The sequence below is a fragment of the Buteo buteo genome, chromosome 23, assembly GCF_964188355.1.
Source record: "Buteo buteo chromosome 23, bButBut1.hap1.1, whole genome shotgun sequence".
Taxonomy (NCBI): Eukaryota; Metazoa; Chordata; class Aves; order Accipitriformes; family Accipitridae; genus Buteo; species Buteo buteo.
In genome coordinates, this window is record NC_134193.1 from 5,167,136 (window position 1) to 5,183,333 (window position 16,198).

At 56.6% G+C, this 16,198-nt stretch overlaps 1 protein-coding gene across 1 annotated transcript; it reads left to right on the plus strand.

Moving 5' to 3' along the window:
- Window positions 1-488: 488 nt before the first annotated feature.
- DEF6 (DEF6 guanine nucleotide exchange factor) lies at window positions 489-14,557 on the plus strand. The gene is made up of 11 exons (XM_075055203.1): window positions 489-983; window positions 6,149-6,289; window positions 8,018-8,203; window positions 10,078-10,305; window positions 10,388-10,534; window positions 10,725-10,833; window positions 10,917-11,215; window positions 11,756-11,922; window positions 12,128-12,326; window positions 12,750-12,840; window positions 12,991-14,557. The coding sequence occupies exons 1-11, from the start codon at window positions 774-776 to the stop codon at window positions 13,200-13,202; spliced, it is 1,989 nt and encodes a 662-aa protein (XP_074911304.1). The 5' UTR covers window positions 489-773; the 3' UTR covers window positions 13,203-14,557.
- The last annotated feature ends 1,641 nt before the right edge of the window (window positions 14,558-16,198 follow it).

A 16,198-nucleotide genomic window follows, 5' to 3' on the forward strand; every position in this document is an offset into this window, starting at 1 on the left:
GGCCTTGACTCCTCCAAGGACTCCTGCAAACCTAGATTAAGGGAATTGTGTCAATACAAGAAAATGTGTATGTGAATGCATCCTACAACCCTCTGAGCTGGGGAGAGAGACCTGGGCTGGCTTCCTCGACCCGGCAGGAGTAACCTTAGCCCCTCTGCTGCGTACCTCTGCCTGGGGCAGTTTGTGGACAGAACCAGCGTAGAGAGCACCATAGAATCAAAGAATAATTTAGGTTGGAAAAGACCTTTAAGATCATCGAGTCCAACTGTAAACCTAACATCAGGGCAGGCTCCCAGCAAGTCAGGTGGTTTATTTTTCGGATATACCAGAGGAGTTTGCGGAGGAAGAGGTTTCTGCAGGCAAGGAATGGGCATAACCTGGGAGGGCTGCAGCAGGCTTGATCTCTGCTCGCCTTACTTGGTGCGACTGATCCCAAAACAAGCAGGGCTGGAGCCTGTCCAAAAGGCACAGCCCGTGCTTTTGCTGCGAGGGGAAGCTCTTCATTTAAATCCCAGAAGAGGAAGCTGCTATTTGAGTCAGGGAGGGGATTTCTCTCCGCAGAACGCAGATGCCGAAAAAGCTTTTGATCTCTAGGCTGAGCTAGCAAAGGGTTACGAGTCCCTGTCCTGTTTGTGCTCCGGTGAGCCCTGGGTTGTTGCTTCCCTGGGCGCGGGGGATCTGTCAGTGGCGGGGCAGGGGGAAAAGACCTGCAGCCCACGGGACCGCGGGGCCGAGATGGGGACCGTGGGCTTCTCCGGGGTGCACCCAAGCAGATGGCGCTCCTGCTTCGTGCGTCCCCCGCCGCCCAAGGCTGTCGAGGCAGGCGGTTTCCTGGAACCGGATCCCCGGCCTTGACAGAACCTCCTCTGCCATCGCCGCCTGTAGCCATGGACCTGCGAGCGGAGCTGCTGAAGTCCATCTGGTATGCCTTCACCGCCCTGGACGTGGAGAAGAGCGGCAAGGTTTCCAAATCCCAGCTCAAAGTGAGTCCCCAGGGAGGCTCGGACGGCCCCGGCGTAGGGCTGGCGGGTGGGCTGCGAGGGACAGAGCGGGTCCAGGGATGCTTTGCATCCCCCTGGGTTTCCACGGAGGAATTATTAACTATTAAGATTAATAAGATCTTGCTGTTGCCTCCACGCAGGTTTTAGTGAAGTTCTCTGTCTCTGCCTCATCTGCCTCTAAAAAAAAAAAAAAGGTGGGGGGAGTTAATGCTGAAATGTATTTTCTAGGTGAAAATGCGGAGAAATCTAATTTTTAGTTTTCAGTTTCTTATGCTTTTTTATGCCCAACTAGCAGCCCAAACTCAGTTTATATTTTCTTGATTGCCAGAGCACCCGCGTTTCTGCTTCCTGTTCAGCCAGCGGGTCTGTAGGTAAAGGCAGACCATTTTTAAACTAAAACTCCTTGGCGGTCTGGCCAGAAATAACACAGCACTGTTAAAAAAATCTCTACTTTCCCCTCTCCCCCACCTCCTCAGCAGCTTTGTAGAAAGCCCCTATGTTCAGCCGTTCATCAAAACCATTGTGGCTTTAAAAGCTTTTTTGTCTCCCTCTGGGACAGGGTCTGGTCAAATCCGCCAGGTTGTACCTTGGCTTTGACAATAATTATTGGTTCTTATTTTGTATTTTTTCCCTTTACAAATGATGGGACTCCTTTTTTGTTGGCGTGTAAATGCCCCATTGTGGTTCTTAGGCTGGTGCTAGGGTTGGAAATGCCGGTTGGAGCAGGGGGCTGCGATGCAGAGGAAAGACCTGAGCTAGAAACATGCAAAACACAGGGAGCTGTTGCGTCAGGACTTGGCAGCTGCTGCGAGTCTGCAAAATCAGTTGTGAAATGCTGTGAAGAAACTTCTTTTCCTCTATTCCCTCTGCTTTATAGGGCTTCCCCCGGGACAGACTGCAGGGAAGGTGCTGGGCTTGGCAGAGGGGGCATGTTTTGCCCAAAAATCAAGAGGGTTCTTTTGCAAGGGTCTGGAGGAGAAGTAGCAGGAGCCGGGCTTCTCCTGATCAGCCGCTGCCTTTGCAGCCGAGAGCCTTCGGCTGCTCCCCAGAAATTCGTTGCACGTAAGCCCTGTGAGCCACGCTCGCCTACTTAAAACTGTAGAAATATCTGAAGGAATTAAGGAAAATCCCAAAGTAGGCCAGAGCCTAATTCCCCTTACTAATCCCAAAGAAGGGCTGCTGTGCTCCCCTCGCAGCATCCCCTGCACCCAGGCCCCGGGTCCTGCACCCAGCCCAGGCGTGCTGCCAGCCCCAAAAGCGCTGAACATGTGCAGCGCTCGTCTTGCAAGATCTTTATCACCGGTGAAGATGCTGAGGCCACAGAGACCCTAATTTTAACGGCAATTTCCTAGAGAGTTTGTGCAGGGGCGCTGGAAGAGCTGCAAACCCTCGTGCAGGGGCTGTGGGGATGCTGGGGCCGGTGGCAGTGGCTCTGCCCGGGGTGACATTTCAGAGGGGAAGGGACATTTGCCGCTCGCTGTTTTTCCACCCACCTTCAGCGATGGGACGGGACGGCAGCAGGTCAGGCTGCGCCATTGCACAACGAAGCTCAATTCTGGATAACTTTCCACCCGCCTCGAGGCTGGGGAGAGCTCGTTTCCATCCCCCATTGCTGCCAAACACTGGCTCAGGTTTGCCCCAGCCTACACAAGCCAGCAGCGGTGTTTCTGCTTGTTCAGTGCAGAAAAAATCCAGGGTCTCGCAGATTTGAGCAATAACATGTTACAGCCATGGTGGCCATGCCCTCTCCAAACTCCTCCCGGGTTGTGCGAGCTGGGCTGCACTCTGTTCCTTCACCCAGGCATGTTGCTGCAAGAAGGGTCTTGAACAAAGATAGGAGAAATGCCGGTGTTCACAGCATTTGCACCTACAGAAATAAAACCAGCTCCAGGAGCTGGGGTGGGATTTTGCTGGTAGACGAGCAGCATGCCGGTGGGAGCTGGGTGCTCAACTCCTCTGACCTCTCTCCAGCCAGATGTAAAGCAGCGTTTCAATTTATTTCATTCAGCAGCGTTTCAAAGCATGATGGCAAAGCTGTGGGAAGCTGCTGGGTTCAGTAGTTGAGTTCTTTGCATGGACGCTCCTATGCAAGCAACCATGTGCATATGTATATGTGAGTGTAGGTGTGTATCTGCACAGGAAGGAAAGAGAGTCTTGTGGTTGAGTGCTACACGTCAAGAGATGTCGGGTAGTTCTGTTCCCAGCGTGGGCACGTACCAGCCCTGCTCTTGGATGAGCTTTTATCCTCTCCGTGCCGTCACATCCTCCCTGGCTGAGCTGGGGGAGCTACTCCCCGTCTCTGTGAATGCTGGCTGGGATGTGGGATGCGGCTGCCGCAGGCAGGGCAGAGCTGAGCCCTTTTGGGCAGCTGAGCCCGGCTGGGGCAGGCGGGTGGGAGCCACTGAGCACCATCCTGGTGCTTTTTGGCACCTCTGCTCCGCTCCTGTCCCCCTTCTGGAGAGGAGCAGTTTGCTGAGCGGTCCAAGAACTTGGTCTCCTGAGGCTGCCTCCTACAGCAAAGCCCTTGGGGAGTGGAGAGGAGGAGGCAGGGGGGCAGCGAGGGCTGCATGTCAGGGGGCATTGGGATCCCCCAGCCACTGCATGGGTTTGCAGACTCCGGGTGCACATGGCAGGGGAGGTGGCTCTTGCTCGCTTTTTGAGAAAGAGCCCATAGCCCGTGCAGGTCTCTGGGTCTAACTGGTGCCTTGGGCAGGGGGTGGGTTAGCACAGCACAGCCTGGTTATGGACCCCCCCGGGGGCAGGAGGGAGGTGCCTGCCTTGAACTGAAAGCTCCTCTGCTTGTTATATGCACAAAAGGCTCTTGGCACAGACCAGTGGGTCCCAGTTTGGCCAATAACAGGTCTGAGAGCAGCTCCTCCGTTCAAACAGCAGGGAAAGCCTTCCCTGATGTCAGGAGCTGATGGACCTGGGGCTGGGCTTGAGCCAAGGGGTCCTGGCTGAGGGGGTGGCGAGGCAGCTGTCCCCCCTCGTGTCCTCCTCGCTGCAGAAAACGGGCAGCTCAAGGGACCTTTGCCACTGGCAAAGGCTCCCAGCGCTGGGGATCCCCTGGGACAGAACTCCCTGCATCCCCAGCTCTGGGGAAGCTTTGATTTTCTCAGCAGGGCCGGTCTGCTTGCACATGGGGAAACTGAGGAAGCAACAACACTCCCTGCGTGGTGCAGGAGCCCCGATCCCCCTGCTCCCACCCGCCAGGGCCAGAGGGGTTTGTGTTTAACACAGGGAGCCAGGCTCCAGCCCAAAAGGTCACCCCCAGCCCTGGCATCGCCCCCGGCATCTCCCACGGGGGAGAAGAAGAGGGGCTGCCATTCTCCAGCCCTGTTAAATATTCCACCCCCAGCTCCGGCTGGCGTTGGCAGCAGCTGTGGGTGGCTGCAGAGCAGTGGGAGTGGGGGCAGGAGAGGAGGGGAGAGGGTGGAGAACAGCATTAGGGCTGGTGCTCGGAGGGATTTTGGGATGCTCAGGGGTGTCGGGCAGACCTCTGCCCCTGCCCTGGCCATCCCCTGCACACCTCAGGGGAAAGGTTTTGTCACCAAATCACTTTCAGAGCATCCCTTCTCTCCCCCCCTGGTTATTTCACTCCCCATCCCTTGTTTCAGAGCCCGGGGTGGGGGGGTTCCCACCTCTCCTCTCTCCGTGGGGTTGGGGCAGCCCCAGCCCCACGCACCCTGCCATCGACCTGCCCGGGGCTTTCCTCTCCACTCTGACCCACTTTCATTTTGTAGGTGACCGCTCCGGCGAGCAGTGGGGCTCTGGTTCACAGCGTGCCGGGGTGGATGGAGGGGCTCGGGGTGCCAGCCACAGCCAGGGGCACACACAAGACCTCCAAGGGCTTTTTGGGGTGCTGTGAGAGGAGGTGCGAGGGATGGGGACGAGGCCCCACATTGGAAACAGGGAACAAGATGCAATTCCCAAACGGTCCATCCATCCTGATAGATTTGTTAGCCATCCCGGAGGATGCCCAGGGTGTTTCCATCCCTCTCCACCCGTGTGCAGACCCTGGGGCTGCACTGAACCCCAAGAAGCGCAGCCATAGCAGCAGCGCTTAGGGCTACAGCCCGCTCGGTGTTTGAGCACAGGGTGGAGTCCTGCTGATAATATCGGTCCCGAGGGTGAAAAACAGAAAGAAAATCTGGTTAGGCAAGAACCATCTCCAGCTGCAGCAGCCAGCATCGCCTCCAGCGGCTCCTCTCCTGCTGGGAGGAAATTTCCAGCCCTGCACGGAGAGGAGCAGAGATGCTGCACACCATCTCCTCCAGCCCCTCTCTTGAAACCTTGGCAAACTGCATCTGCAGACCCTACAAGCCATCTCTGCAAACCCTGGTGCAATGGGACGGCATCAGTTTGGGATGCTCATTTGACCATCTCCTGCTTGCTGGGAGGTGAAGACGAGGAGACAACGGCCTGGCCGGCATCGTGAGCCGGAGATGCCGGTGGTGGTCATGGACAGCCTTGCTCTGGCCTCTGGCCACTGGCCCAGCAGCGGCGTGGGCTTTCCAGCATGTGGGAAATTTGGGAGCTTCAAAACATGCTTTGTTTTGGGGGATTTGAACAAAAATGGGCTGGTTGGTGACGCTTGCAGACTGCTTCTAGAGATGGTGTCTCCCGATCTCTGTTGTCTGCTTCCATGCCAGACAAAACCTTTTCTTAGTTTCTTATAAGTCTTTTCTTATTTTCATCTTTGCGTCTTTCTGTGCCCCATTGGCAGAAAACAACCGCTGCCAGGCTGGGCGCCGTCGTTAGTTATGTTTTCAAGAAATTGCTAAGGGCAGCTGCCAAACGGCATGACTTGGGGTGGCTTATCATCTTTTCTAGATCAAAGCATGTCCTGTTCGTTCTCTAATGTTTGAAACAGCCCTTTTTTAAAAAAAAAAAAAAAAGTTCCCCATGTGCCAAGAAGGAAAAGAAATGAATGTGGAAAAATCCTCACTTCTTCCCTGTTTCTAAATGATTCTCTAAGGTTTAAATGCGGGAATATTCCCCTGTCCTTCTGCCAAATCCAAACCATGTCTCGATGCTGTGGCTGTAGGGAGGGGCACAGTCCGCGGGTGGGTGGGTGGCACCGTGGGGATGTGCCGGGACAGGGTTGGAAGTTGTTTACCTTCTCCCCGTCCCTTGTACTCGGCCAGGTGCTGTCTCACAACCTGTACACGGTGCTGTGCATCCCCCACGATCCCGTGGCGCTGGAAGAGCATTTCCGTGACGATGACGACGGGCCGGTGTCCAGCCAGGGTTACATGCCGTACCTCAACAAGTACATCCTGGATAAGGTGAGCCCCTTGGGCATCCCCCTGACCTGCTGCGTCTCAGGTGGGGACACCACGGTGCCTGGTCTGCTCCTGCATCCCGTAGCAGCCCCACGGCTCCACTCCCCTCTGCTCTTGGAGATCCCATGCCTTGATGGGTGGAAAAAGGATACAGAGGGTTGGGGAGCACTCAGGTGAATGCCAAAATGAGTGAGAAATGTTTAATACCCAACACCTCCTTGGCAAGAATGAAGTCAGCCTTTTCTTTTAAGGCTCTGGATGGAGGTGCATCTCTGCCCACATTTCCTAAAGAGCTCAGAGAGAGAAATGAGCCCCTTTTTCCTCTTCACCCCTGTTCAAATTTGAGGTGTGACATCATTTGGCAAAGAAGAGGAGAGGGAGGAGGACGAGGTGCCGGGGCAGGACCAGAGCTTGGGGTGGGCAGGGGCTTTCTCCCTTTTTTTTCTGCGTGGCTCAAAGGCACCTTTGTTTGGCACAGCGAGACTTTGCGGCTGGGTGCTTGTTTCCTCCAGGCATGTGAGGAGAGGAAAAATGACTGACAACTTTCTTCCACTGTGTGCTCGAAAGAAGGGGGGGCCCAGACCTGGGTGCAGTAACCCTTCCCTCCCCTGCCGCTTTCCCAGGGCCGAGGTGTGCCTCTCCCCGGTGTGCGGTGCTCTGTGCCAGTCTCCGTGCCGGTCCTTGCCTTGCCCTGAGCTGGTCAGAAGCTGCCCAGCCTGGTCCAGGGATGCTGATCTCAGCTGCGGGGATCTGGTCTGCAGCGAGCAAGGCCAGACCCTTCCCCAGCACCCTCTGCCCCCAGGGCAGGCAGCCGCCCCAGGTTAGCGCAGCCCAATCTCCCCATCACAGAGCAGCCAAAATGCTTCGTTTCCCATGTGGTTCTTTGGGAAATGACCTTTAAACCCCTTTCTGTTTTCGCCATGGCTGATAAAATCCCAGAGGCAGCCTGGGAAGGGGAAGTGGGTTTTCCTAGTAAGAAGGGCTTTCCACCACCCAAAGGTTTTTCTCCAGCTCTGCTGCTGCAGGCTGCAGTTTGCCCTCATGCTGGCCACGTGCAGCTCACACAGCTGGGATGGAGGAGCCAGATGCAGCCAGGCTCCTTTGGTCCCCATCGCAGTTCACCAATGCCGCACCGAAACTGCCGCATGAAGCGTCTCACGCTGCCGGGCAAGTGGTCACAGAAGTTCATGGACAGGCAGCGGGGCTGAGGCTGATGGAGGTGTCATTCCTACCTCCACTGCTACCTGCCTGTGGGACATCACTTCCCTTCGCTGAGCCTCAGTGCCTCTTTATGGTCAAATGGGATAACGAGAATGACCCAAAGCCAGGGAGGCACTGGGAAGGTGGGCTTGGGAGAGCATCACCACAACGCTGCGTGTGCTTCACCACGGGGTTCCTGCTGGTGCTCCAAAGCCCGGCAGGACATGGCTGAGCCACCGTGGCCGTGCCACACTGCCCAGGTGCTGCAGTGGTCCCGTAGCGTCTTCTCTCCGGGCCGGGACACCTTGCTTGCCTAAGGGACCTGTGTGGGTGATGTGTACTCTGGCATCGTAGGTCAGTGCCCACTTACACTCTAGTTGTGGGTCCCACGTATCAATCACCACGTGCTTCTCACTGGCAGGGACAAGAGATTTCAGGTGTGAGGGTTTCTCCCCTCCAGTGCTTCCCTTCCCAGAAACCCCCTCCGTAGCCCTGCAGCACCACGCTCACCCCCCTGACTTCTGCCTGCAGGTGGAGGAAGGTGCTTTTGTCAAAGAAAACTTTGATGAGCTCTGCTGGACCCTGACAGCGAAAAAGAATTACAAGCCCGACCGGAACGGGAATAGCATTATATCCCACCAAGATGCCTTCAAGCTCTGGTGTCTCTTCAACTTTCTGTCTGAAGACAAATACCCTCTCGTCATGGTGCCAGACGAGGTAGGACCTGCCTCTCCCCCCGCCATCCCCGTCCTCCCAGGGCTCTGTGTGCTGGCAGAGCCCCGTTTGGGGATGACACATCCCGCTATCGCTTCCTGGCATGTCCCACCACATCCTGCAAGATGTGGTGCTCCAGCATGTGACAGAGCGCAGGCCAGGGGTGGGAGGAGGGGGCTGTCTGCCCTGGGCACCCCCTTGTATGCTCACGGCCACCCCTGCTGCCCAGGGAGAAGGGGGTGACTTGGGAGGAGCTGGGAAGACCCCTCCAAAATGCTGAAGCGTCTCACATACAGATGTCTTGGAGGATGAGGTGTGGGCTGGTCCATATTGCTCTTCCATGGTCCAAGCCTACGCCAACGAGTTCTTTTGCCTGCTGTGAAATGAACATGCCAGTTCTCAGAGCCCCAACCAAGGAGCATCGACAGCTCAGCTCTTCCTGGAGCTGGTCCCTTGCCTAAAGCCCTTGCATCTCACCCAAGGGTTGAGTAGAACATGGTGTTGGAGGACTCCTCCTGATTTTCAAGGGAGAGAAGGAGAAGACGATAAGAGACCCTTAAAGTTTGGTGCAATGGGAGGTTGCTCCCTGTGAAATCGCCATCAGGCTGGATGGGGCTGTATCTCTTGGGCTGTTTTACAGCCAGTGCCACCGTGAAGGCAGTGGCAGAGCAGACCCAGTTGTCCCTCTCCATGCCCGCTGCCATCAGGCACTCACCCACTGCCCAGCATCTGGAGAGTTAAGAGCAAGGTACCCGGGTGCAGCAAAGCTGCTGGCAGTAATCTCCAAATCTCCAAATTCCACCCAGCATTTGGAGGGGGAGGTTTTCCCTTCTCCGGGGGTCAGATCAAACCCCCATGAGAAGGTAGGCAGATCTGGGGAGGAGGGATGAGCTCAGAAGTGAAGCAGCCTCGCCAGAAGGAGCTCAGCTGGGCAAACAGCTGCCGTCTGCTTCTACACCATCAACCTCCTGAGATCAGCAGAAAAGCCAAAAAAAAAAAAAAAAAAAAGGCAAAAAAAAGACAAGCAGCGCAGTGCTGCGCAGATGTAGGAGGGCAACCGCACTTCCTGCTCCCCAGGAGAGATGTTTCCTGTTCCCCAGACCATGACAAACTGAATCATGTTTCTGCTTATTGGGCTAAGCTTGAAAAAAAAAAGAAAAAAAGAAAAAATAAACGACATTAAATTCTTGCCCTTCTCCTAATTAGGTGATGTGAAAAAGTCCAGCTAGGTGCGGGGACTCTGCTGTGTTTCACCTTTCTGCGTGGCTCTCTGCAGTCACCCACCCTCCTTGGTGCCTAGATCGTGGGTAGAGGAGAGCTGGCACCACAACTTGAGCTGGAATAAGTCTTCCCGACATCATGTCAACCATTTTAGCTCTTTTTTAAAGCAATTTATTTACAGTTTCAAAATGACGCTCATCTCCTTCATAGGGACCTCTTCCCCTGCTCCTCCCCAGTGTTTTTAGGATGCCAGCTGCAAACCAGAGCGGTGCTGAGGTCAGGGCCATGGTGTGAGACACCTGCCTTGCAGGCTGGGTGTTGGGGCACAGCAGCGTTGGTCTGTTCTCCCTCAGGCCCTTGACTTCTGCACAGTTTTCTCACTCTGCAGACAAAGAAGCCAAAAACATCTCAGCCTTGTGGTTGAAAGGAAAAACCTCACAGTAGTGGTGAACCTCTAACCCAATGACATCTTGAGCCTGCCTGCTGCCTGGAACACCTCAGCCATGAGCATCAACCCTCATAAGGGGTGATACCTCCGGGATAAGGGTCCTCCATCTCAGGCTGGAAAGAGATGTGGGCTTGGACTCTCCAAAATGGGTTGGTGGGACAGGGACAGCTCTCGCTTTCCCTTGTCGCTGAGTTCTCCATCCCCACAGGTGGAGTACCTGCTGAAGAAGATCTGCACGGCCATGAACGTGGAGCTGAACTCCTGCGAGCTGGATGACTACCTCTCCCAGGAGCCGCAGGGGCAGGGGGGGCTGACGGTCTGGCAGTTCCTGGACATGGTGAACTCGGGGCGGTTCCTGCGAGGCATCGAGCAGGAGGCTGTCAGCATGGCCGTGGAGGAGGTGTACCAGGAGGTCATCGAGGATGTGCTCAAACAGGCAAGGAGCCCACATGTCCTGGGGCACAAACCCCGTCCTGCCCCCCCACCCTGTTATTGATCGCCATGTCTCTCGGGCGCAGGGCTACCTCTGGAAGAAAGGCCAGCTGAGGAGGAACTGGTCAGAGCGGTGGTTCACGCTGAAGCCCAGTGTCCTGTCCTACTACATGAGTGAGGAACGGAAGGAGAAGAAGGGGAGCATCGCGCTGGACAAGCACTGCTGCGTGGAGGTACAGCCCGCGCCACGCTCAGCTCAGGGACAGGAGACCCAGGAGATCCCCTTCGGACCCCAGGAAGGGGAACCCAAGAATACACAGTTTCACATCCATGAGCATGGGAGAGCCAGTCCTACGGCTGAAGAAAGTGGGGATAAGGTGGGGTACGGGGCGGGTAACGCCATCCAGTGTCCTCCCTCTGCAGGTGCTGCCCGACCGGGATGGGAAGAGGTGCATGTTCTGCGTGAAGACCTCCTCCCGCACCTACGAGATGAGTGCCTCCGACACCCGGCAGCGCCAGGAGTGGACGCTAGGTCCGTGTCCCCCCTGCGCCCCCTCCCCAGCTTCCCCGTGCCCCCGCACCGTGTCCCCACTGACTGTCCCTTTCCCTCCCCAGCCATCCAGACGGCCATCCGCCTGCAGGCTGAGGGCAAGAAGTCCCTGCACAAAGACCTGAAGCAGAAGCGACGGGAGCAACGGGAGCAACGGGAGCAGCGCAAGGCGGCCAAGGAGGAGGAGACGCAGCGGCTCAAGCAGCTCCAGGAGGAGAAGGAGAGGAAGCTGCAGGAGCTGGAGCTGCTCAAGGAGGCCCAGCGGCAGGCAGAGATACTCCTGCAGGAGGAGGAGCAGCGGCGGAGGCAGCAGCACGAGGAGATGCAGAGGACCCTGGAGATCCAGCTGCGGGAGGCTGAGCAGGTAGGTGCATCCTCATGGCGTGTCCTGCAATAGGGCTGCGTCACTCATGGGGTGGGTGCTTCCTTCCTCTTCCCTTGCCCATGGCAGCTCAGGGAGTTTGGAGGAGCTTTTAGGAGCCCATCCCACTCTTGCAATAACGCTGTTGCCACTCATCACCTCTGGGCTCATGGGGGCTGTATGTGACCCGGGGACAAGGGATGGAGGGGTCAGCACCACCGTGCGCGAGATACTTGAGGAGCAGGAGATGAGGACAACCTGCCCCGAGGTATATGAAGCTGGGGGGCAGGTGAGAGGCAAGTGCTAGTGCCAGGATGGCCAAGGAGCTCATTTCTGACCTTGCAGCCAGTACTGACTCCAAATGATGTGGTGTGTCTCCTTAGCAGGGAAACAACCTTGCTTTGGAGCTCTCTCCATGGGTTCTCCCTGGTGTGGGAGATGTCTGGCCCCATCCACCCAGGGATGCGGAGATAAGGGGGCCCTGGGGATGGCCGCAGTGGCTCTGCCACCCGCCCACACTGATAGCTCCTCTCCCTGCCGCAGGCTCGTGCCTCCATGCAGGCAGAGATGGTCCTGAAGGAGGCAGAGGCAGAGCGTCAGCGCAAGCGCATCTTGGAGCTGGAAGACATGCAGGAGCGTCTCCAGGAGGCCCTGCAGCAGGAGGTGAAAGCACGGCAGGATGAGGAGTCCGTGAGATACGCGCAGGCCAGGTAGGACCAGGGCATCCCTGCTCCTCCTCGACTAGCCCCACTCCCAGGGCAGCAGCTGGGCATGGGGACATGCTCCCCAGGGCAACGCAATGCTCCCTGGGGTACTGGAATGTGCTGGTGACTTCCCAGTATGCCAGCAGAGATGGAGGAAGCTGGTGGAAGAAGTGGCAGAGGAACGTCCTCACCTTTTGCTCTTTGTCGACAGGCTACTTGCTGAGGAAGAGGAGAAGCTGAAGCAGCTGATGAAGCTGAAGGAGGAGCAAGAGGAATATATCATCAAAACTCAGCGGGAGAAGCAAGTCCTCAAGCAGGAGATGGAGAACAAGAACAAGTGTCTGGAAGAGGCGCAGAAGCAGCTGGAAGAAGTGAGAGTGAACAGGCAGCGAGTGGACCAAGACGTCATGGTGAGCATCACACCGGTGCCACATCTCTTCGTGCTGCGAGCCCCGGGGGACTTCCCAGCCCTCCCTGAGTCACCTCCACACTAGGGAGGACTGAGTAGCTTTGGGGACCAAGCTGGCATTGCCTCGGGGGTTTGCTGAGCTGTGCCACATGCAGGCACAGGGTGATTCAGTGGCTGAGATGGGACAAGCATGTCCTGCTCCGGGGGGGACAGCGCTGATGTCCAGAGCAATGTCGACAGTGGGAGTGTGCGCAGGGGGGAGGATTGGAGGAGGAGCAGAAGACCTAGAGGAGGGTGAACTGGGTCTCCATCCCAGAGGGAGCCTCCAATCCAGGCTTACTCAGGGGAGGGAAACTCCTGCCCACGGTCCTGGGACAGGGGCTGTCGGGCAGCTGGCTCACCCCTCGCCTCCATCCCCTCCCAGGCGGCCCAGCGGAAGCTGCGACAGGCCAGCACCAACGTCAAGCACTGGAACGTCCAGATGAACCGACTGATGCACCCCATCGGGCCAGGAGGTAGGAGACGCCATCACACCCATCTTCCCCTCTTTAGGGGCATCCGTGGGCTTTCAGAGAAGATTCCCCAATACCTCTGGCAAGGAGAGACCCCGCAACCCTTTTCCTTAGCTGAAAGGTAAACGATCCTCTTTTTCTGTCCATCTCCAGACAAGCGTACAAACGTGAGCAGTGGAGGCTTCACTGGCTACCAACCCATCCTCTCCCGGAGAGATTCCTCCCTCAAACTCAAGCAGAAAGTGGAGGATAAAGGCAGCAGCCCCACAAGGGACAACAGCAAGGAAAACGTGAGCAATGGTGGGAACAGCGACATGCCGCCGTCTACGGATGCAGACACCATGACCGCAGAGCCCACCAACTAGCCCGGCAGGATGGCAGAGCCCAGCAGGAAACTGCAGGGCCCAGCACATCCCTCCAAGCGGACAGTCAATACGGCCATCTCTGGATGGACACAAGTGGGGACCAGCACAGAGCCTATAGGTGATTACATATAAGGCAGAGATGCTCCCATTTTCTTCAAAGGGCTGCAGCCATGACTTGCCGGGAGGCTCAGACAGCCCAAAACTGGGGAGGAGGCAGCAGGGCCGTCTCCTCTGGGCTGCCCAGGTGTGGGACCTGGACTCAACTCCCCAGACTCTGGTTTCCACCCTGCCTAAAAAAAAAAAAAAAGCCACCAATGGGTCTGGACCACGTGGCCCAGGGCCGCAGTTCCCCCTTGGTTTCTACCAGCAACCCTTCTGCATCACCTGCTGCACCCCTGGGTGCATGGCCCTGCAACAGCAGCTGCCAGGGAAGCCTTGGCAGGCTGAGCGGTGCCTTCTTGCCACCCCCACAGAAAGGCCAGGGTGTCCTTAACTAACACGTGCATTCCCTGAAGGTGGTTGTTAGTCACTGGAGTCACGTAGATGTTAGCAGAAGCCAATAAGCAATAAAGCTTTTGGAGCTGCTGGCCCACAGACCTCCTTTCCCGCACATCTGTGGCCCTGCAGGCACCAGATGTCCCTCCTCGGCAGTGCGGGGTTTTGATTCCCACTATAGAAAAGAGCCCATTAAAAGAAATCAGACACCACCCGTGGAAAGGGGCTCCACCAGTGGATTTTGGGTTGGTCTGTGGAGGGCCAAGAGGGACGCACAGATGCTGGTGAACTGCCCATAGACGATGAACTCCCCTCTGGGTGGGAGGGCAAGCACAGGGGTAACATCTCGGAGGGCCAACACCTTTATATGATTAATTAAGTGCTTGTATAGGAGGGTAACAGTGCTCTGGGCTTCATTTAGGTTTTGCCCTTGGACTGCAGGACTCCCTGTTTCAGGAGTGGTCCAAGGCCTACAGAAGGCAATAGTAAAGACTCCCAGGGGCCATCTGAACTGGGAGCCGGTGGATGTGGCAGCCCTCTTCAGTAACACTGGCCTGGCCTGTCTCCTGCTCCCTGAAAAACTGAGAAAAAAAAAAGCCAAGTCAGCTGGCAAACCTCCTTGCACAGAAAATAAAAAACCAACCCACACCAACATGGGGGTTAGTTTTTCCAAGCACCTCAGTTTAAATACAGTCCCATTCCCCTGTGACTTTGGGGTCTTTATTGTACGGGGCAGAGCCCCAGATCACTTAAGAGTCCCCTCTGGAAACAGGCACTGGTAGCAAGCCCTGCATCAAACCCCAGTTCATGGTTGCTCATGCTGATTAACTGCAGTTCGTTAGGGAGATTACAATCTGTTTCCTACTCCTGCGGCTTTCAGCATTTGCTCACACAGCTCTTCTACACCCCCCCCAGTTTTTACAGTGTTTCTTTTTTACAGTTATTTTTCATTGTGCCTGACGGCGAGAGAGACCATTTCTGTGGGTGCCAGTGGAGCAGCACGGCTGCCCCAGGACAAAGTGGCTCTGTGTGCCCATGAGGGTGACCGGGTGGCCCCGTGCCCCGGTCCCACGCAGCCTCGCCGACGCACAGGGAGGGCATGGGTGGCTGCAGCCCTCGTGGTGATGGCCGTGGTGGCCCTGGCCCTGCAGGCGCTGCAGGTCAAATTCATCACCTCTCCTCCTCCTTCCCACTGCGCTGGGATGTAGCAGGGTTGTCCTGAGCCACGGTGTGTCCCCTAGAGCCCCGTGCAGATTTGGGGTTCCTGTCTGGCCCTGTGCCATCCTGGCTGGTCCACTTGGATGCAAGCTCCCTCCACTGTGCACAGGTTTTCTGGTGGAGCGAGACCTTCCCAACGTACAGTACCGGAGCCTGGGGCTCTGTCTTTCAAGGAGCATGGGGGCCACGGTATGAATGGCTGCAGCCTCCCGGGGTGACCCTGGCAAAGCTGCTCGTTGCTCCATGCGATCCGCAGGCAGAGCGAGAACAGGGAGGGTGCCAAACGCTGGTATCTGCGGGGAAGGAAATGGGCTGGGTGGAAATGCACTGATGGGAGACAGCATCCTCCCTTGTCAGCTTCATTTGCTCAATCTCATATCTCATCAGGCATCAGGACAGGTAGGTGCCATGCCACGCCACATCTAGGCAGGGAGGAAAAGGGCCACCTCCACCCGTCTCGGTGGCTCCATGCCACAGCCTTGTCACAAGGCCTCTCTCATCCTGTGCACAGCCCCGCATCCCTGCCAGTGACAGTGTCATCGCTTCTCACCAACTCTGGGACTGCATCGTCCCTCCTTAAAGCAGCTCACCAGAGCGTTGCTTTTGCTCCCGAGAGCCAAGTTCCCACGCGGCAAAAAGCTATACATTAATTGCCACAGGCAAGGACAGGCGTGGAGGGAACAGCCGGAACCAGTGTCAGCACCTGCCTTTGATCCACCACCAAGTCTGGATGTGCCCAGATCTGTCTCTTCCTCCCGGAGCGGCCGACCGAGGGTTGGAGCTTACCTAAGTCAGCAAGCAGTTGATGGCGCATCATCGGCGTGCGCCCCGGCACTTCCAACTAAGAATAAACTCCTGCAGCAGGATCACAAGGAGAGCTCACGGAGGCGCTGGGAAAGAGCAACTCTCTGCTGCTCCCACCATTCCGCCCCTGCACCACCACGTGTGTGCATGGGGTCTGCACGCCCGTGGAGGTCTCTTGTAGGAAACCCTCTGGAGCTCTCTGTGGGGTAACATCACGTGCATGAGCGTTTGCAGAGCAGATGCAAACCTTGCTGCTGTCTACATGAATCTTTCGCAGCCCCAAACCCACAGCTCTGCCCAAACTCTGCCGTCCTGGTGCACTGGCCTGGGGCTCCATGTTTTCAGGAAGGTCAAATCCTAATCGTGGGTACATCTGCATTACCGAGGAGCATCATCTGAGCTCTGTACTGCTCCTTGAGTAACTGCAGTGGGAACAGGGCCTGTGCTTTTTAACCATAACATCACTTACCAGATTAGCC

What these genes read in the sequence shown, in the direction of transcription:
- DEF6 (XM_075055203.1), top strand. Translation starts at nt 774, where the DNA reads ATGGCGCTCCTGCTTCGTGCGTCCCCCGCCGCCCAAGGCTGTCGAGGC. An exon ending in TCGAGGATGTGCTCAAACAG is followed by an intron (nt 10,306 to 10,387) that starts GCAAGGAGCCCA and finishes TCTCGGGCGCAG; the next exon opens with GGCTACCTCTGGAAGAAAGG. An exon ending in GTGAGATACGCGCAGGCCAG is followed by an intron (nt 11,923 to 12,127) that starts GTAGGACCAGGG and finishes CTTTGTCGACAG; the next exon opens with GCTACTTGCTGAGGAAGAGG.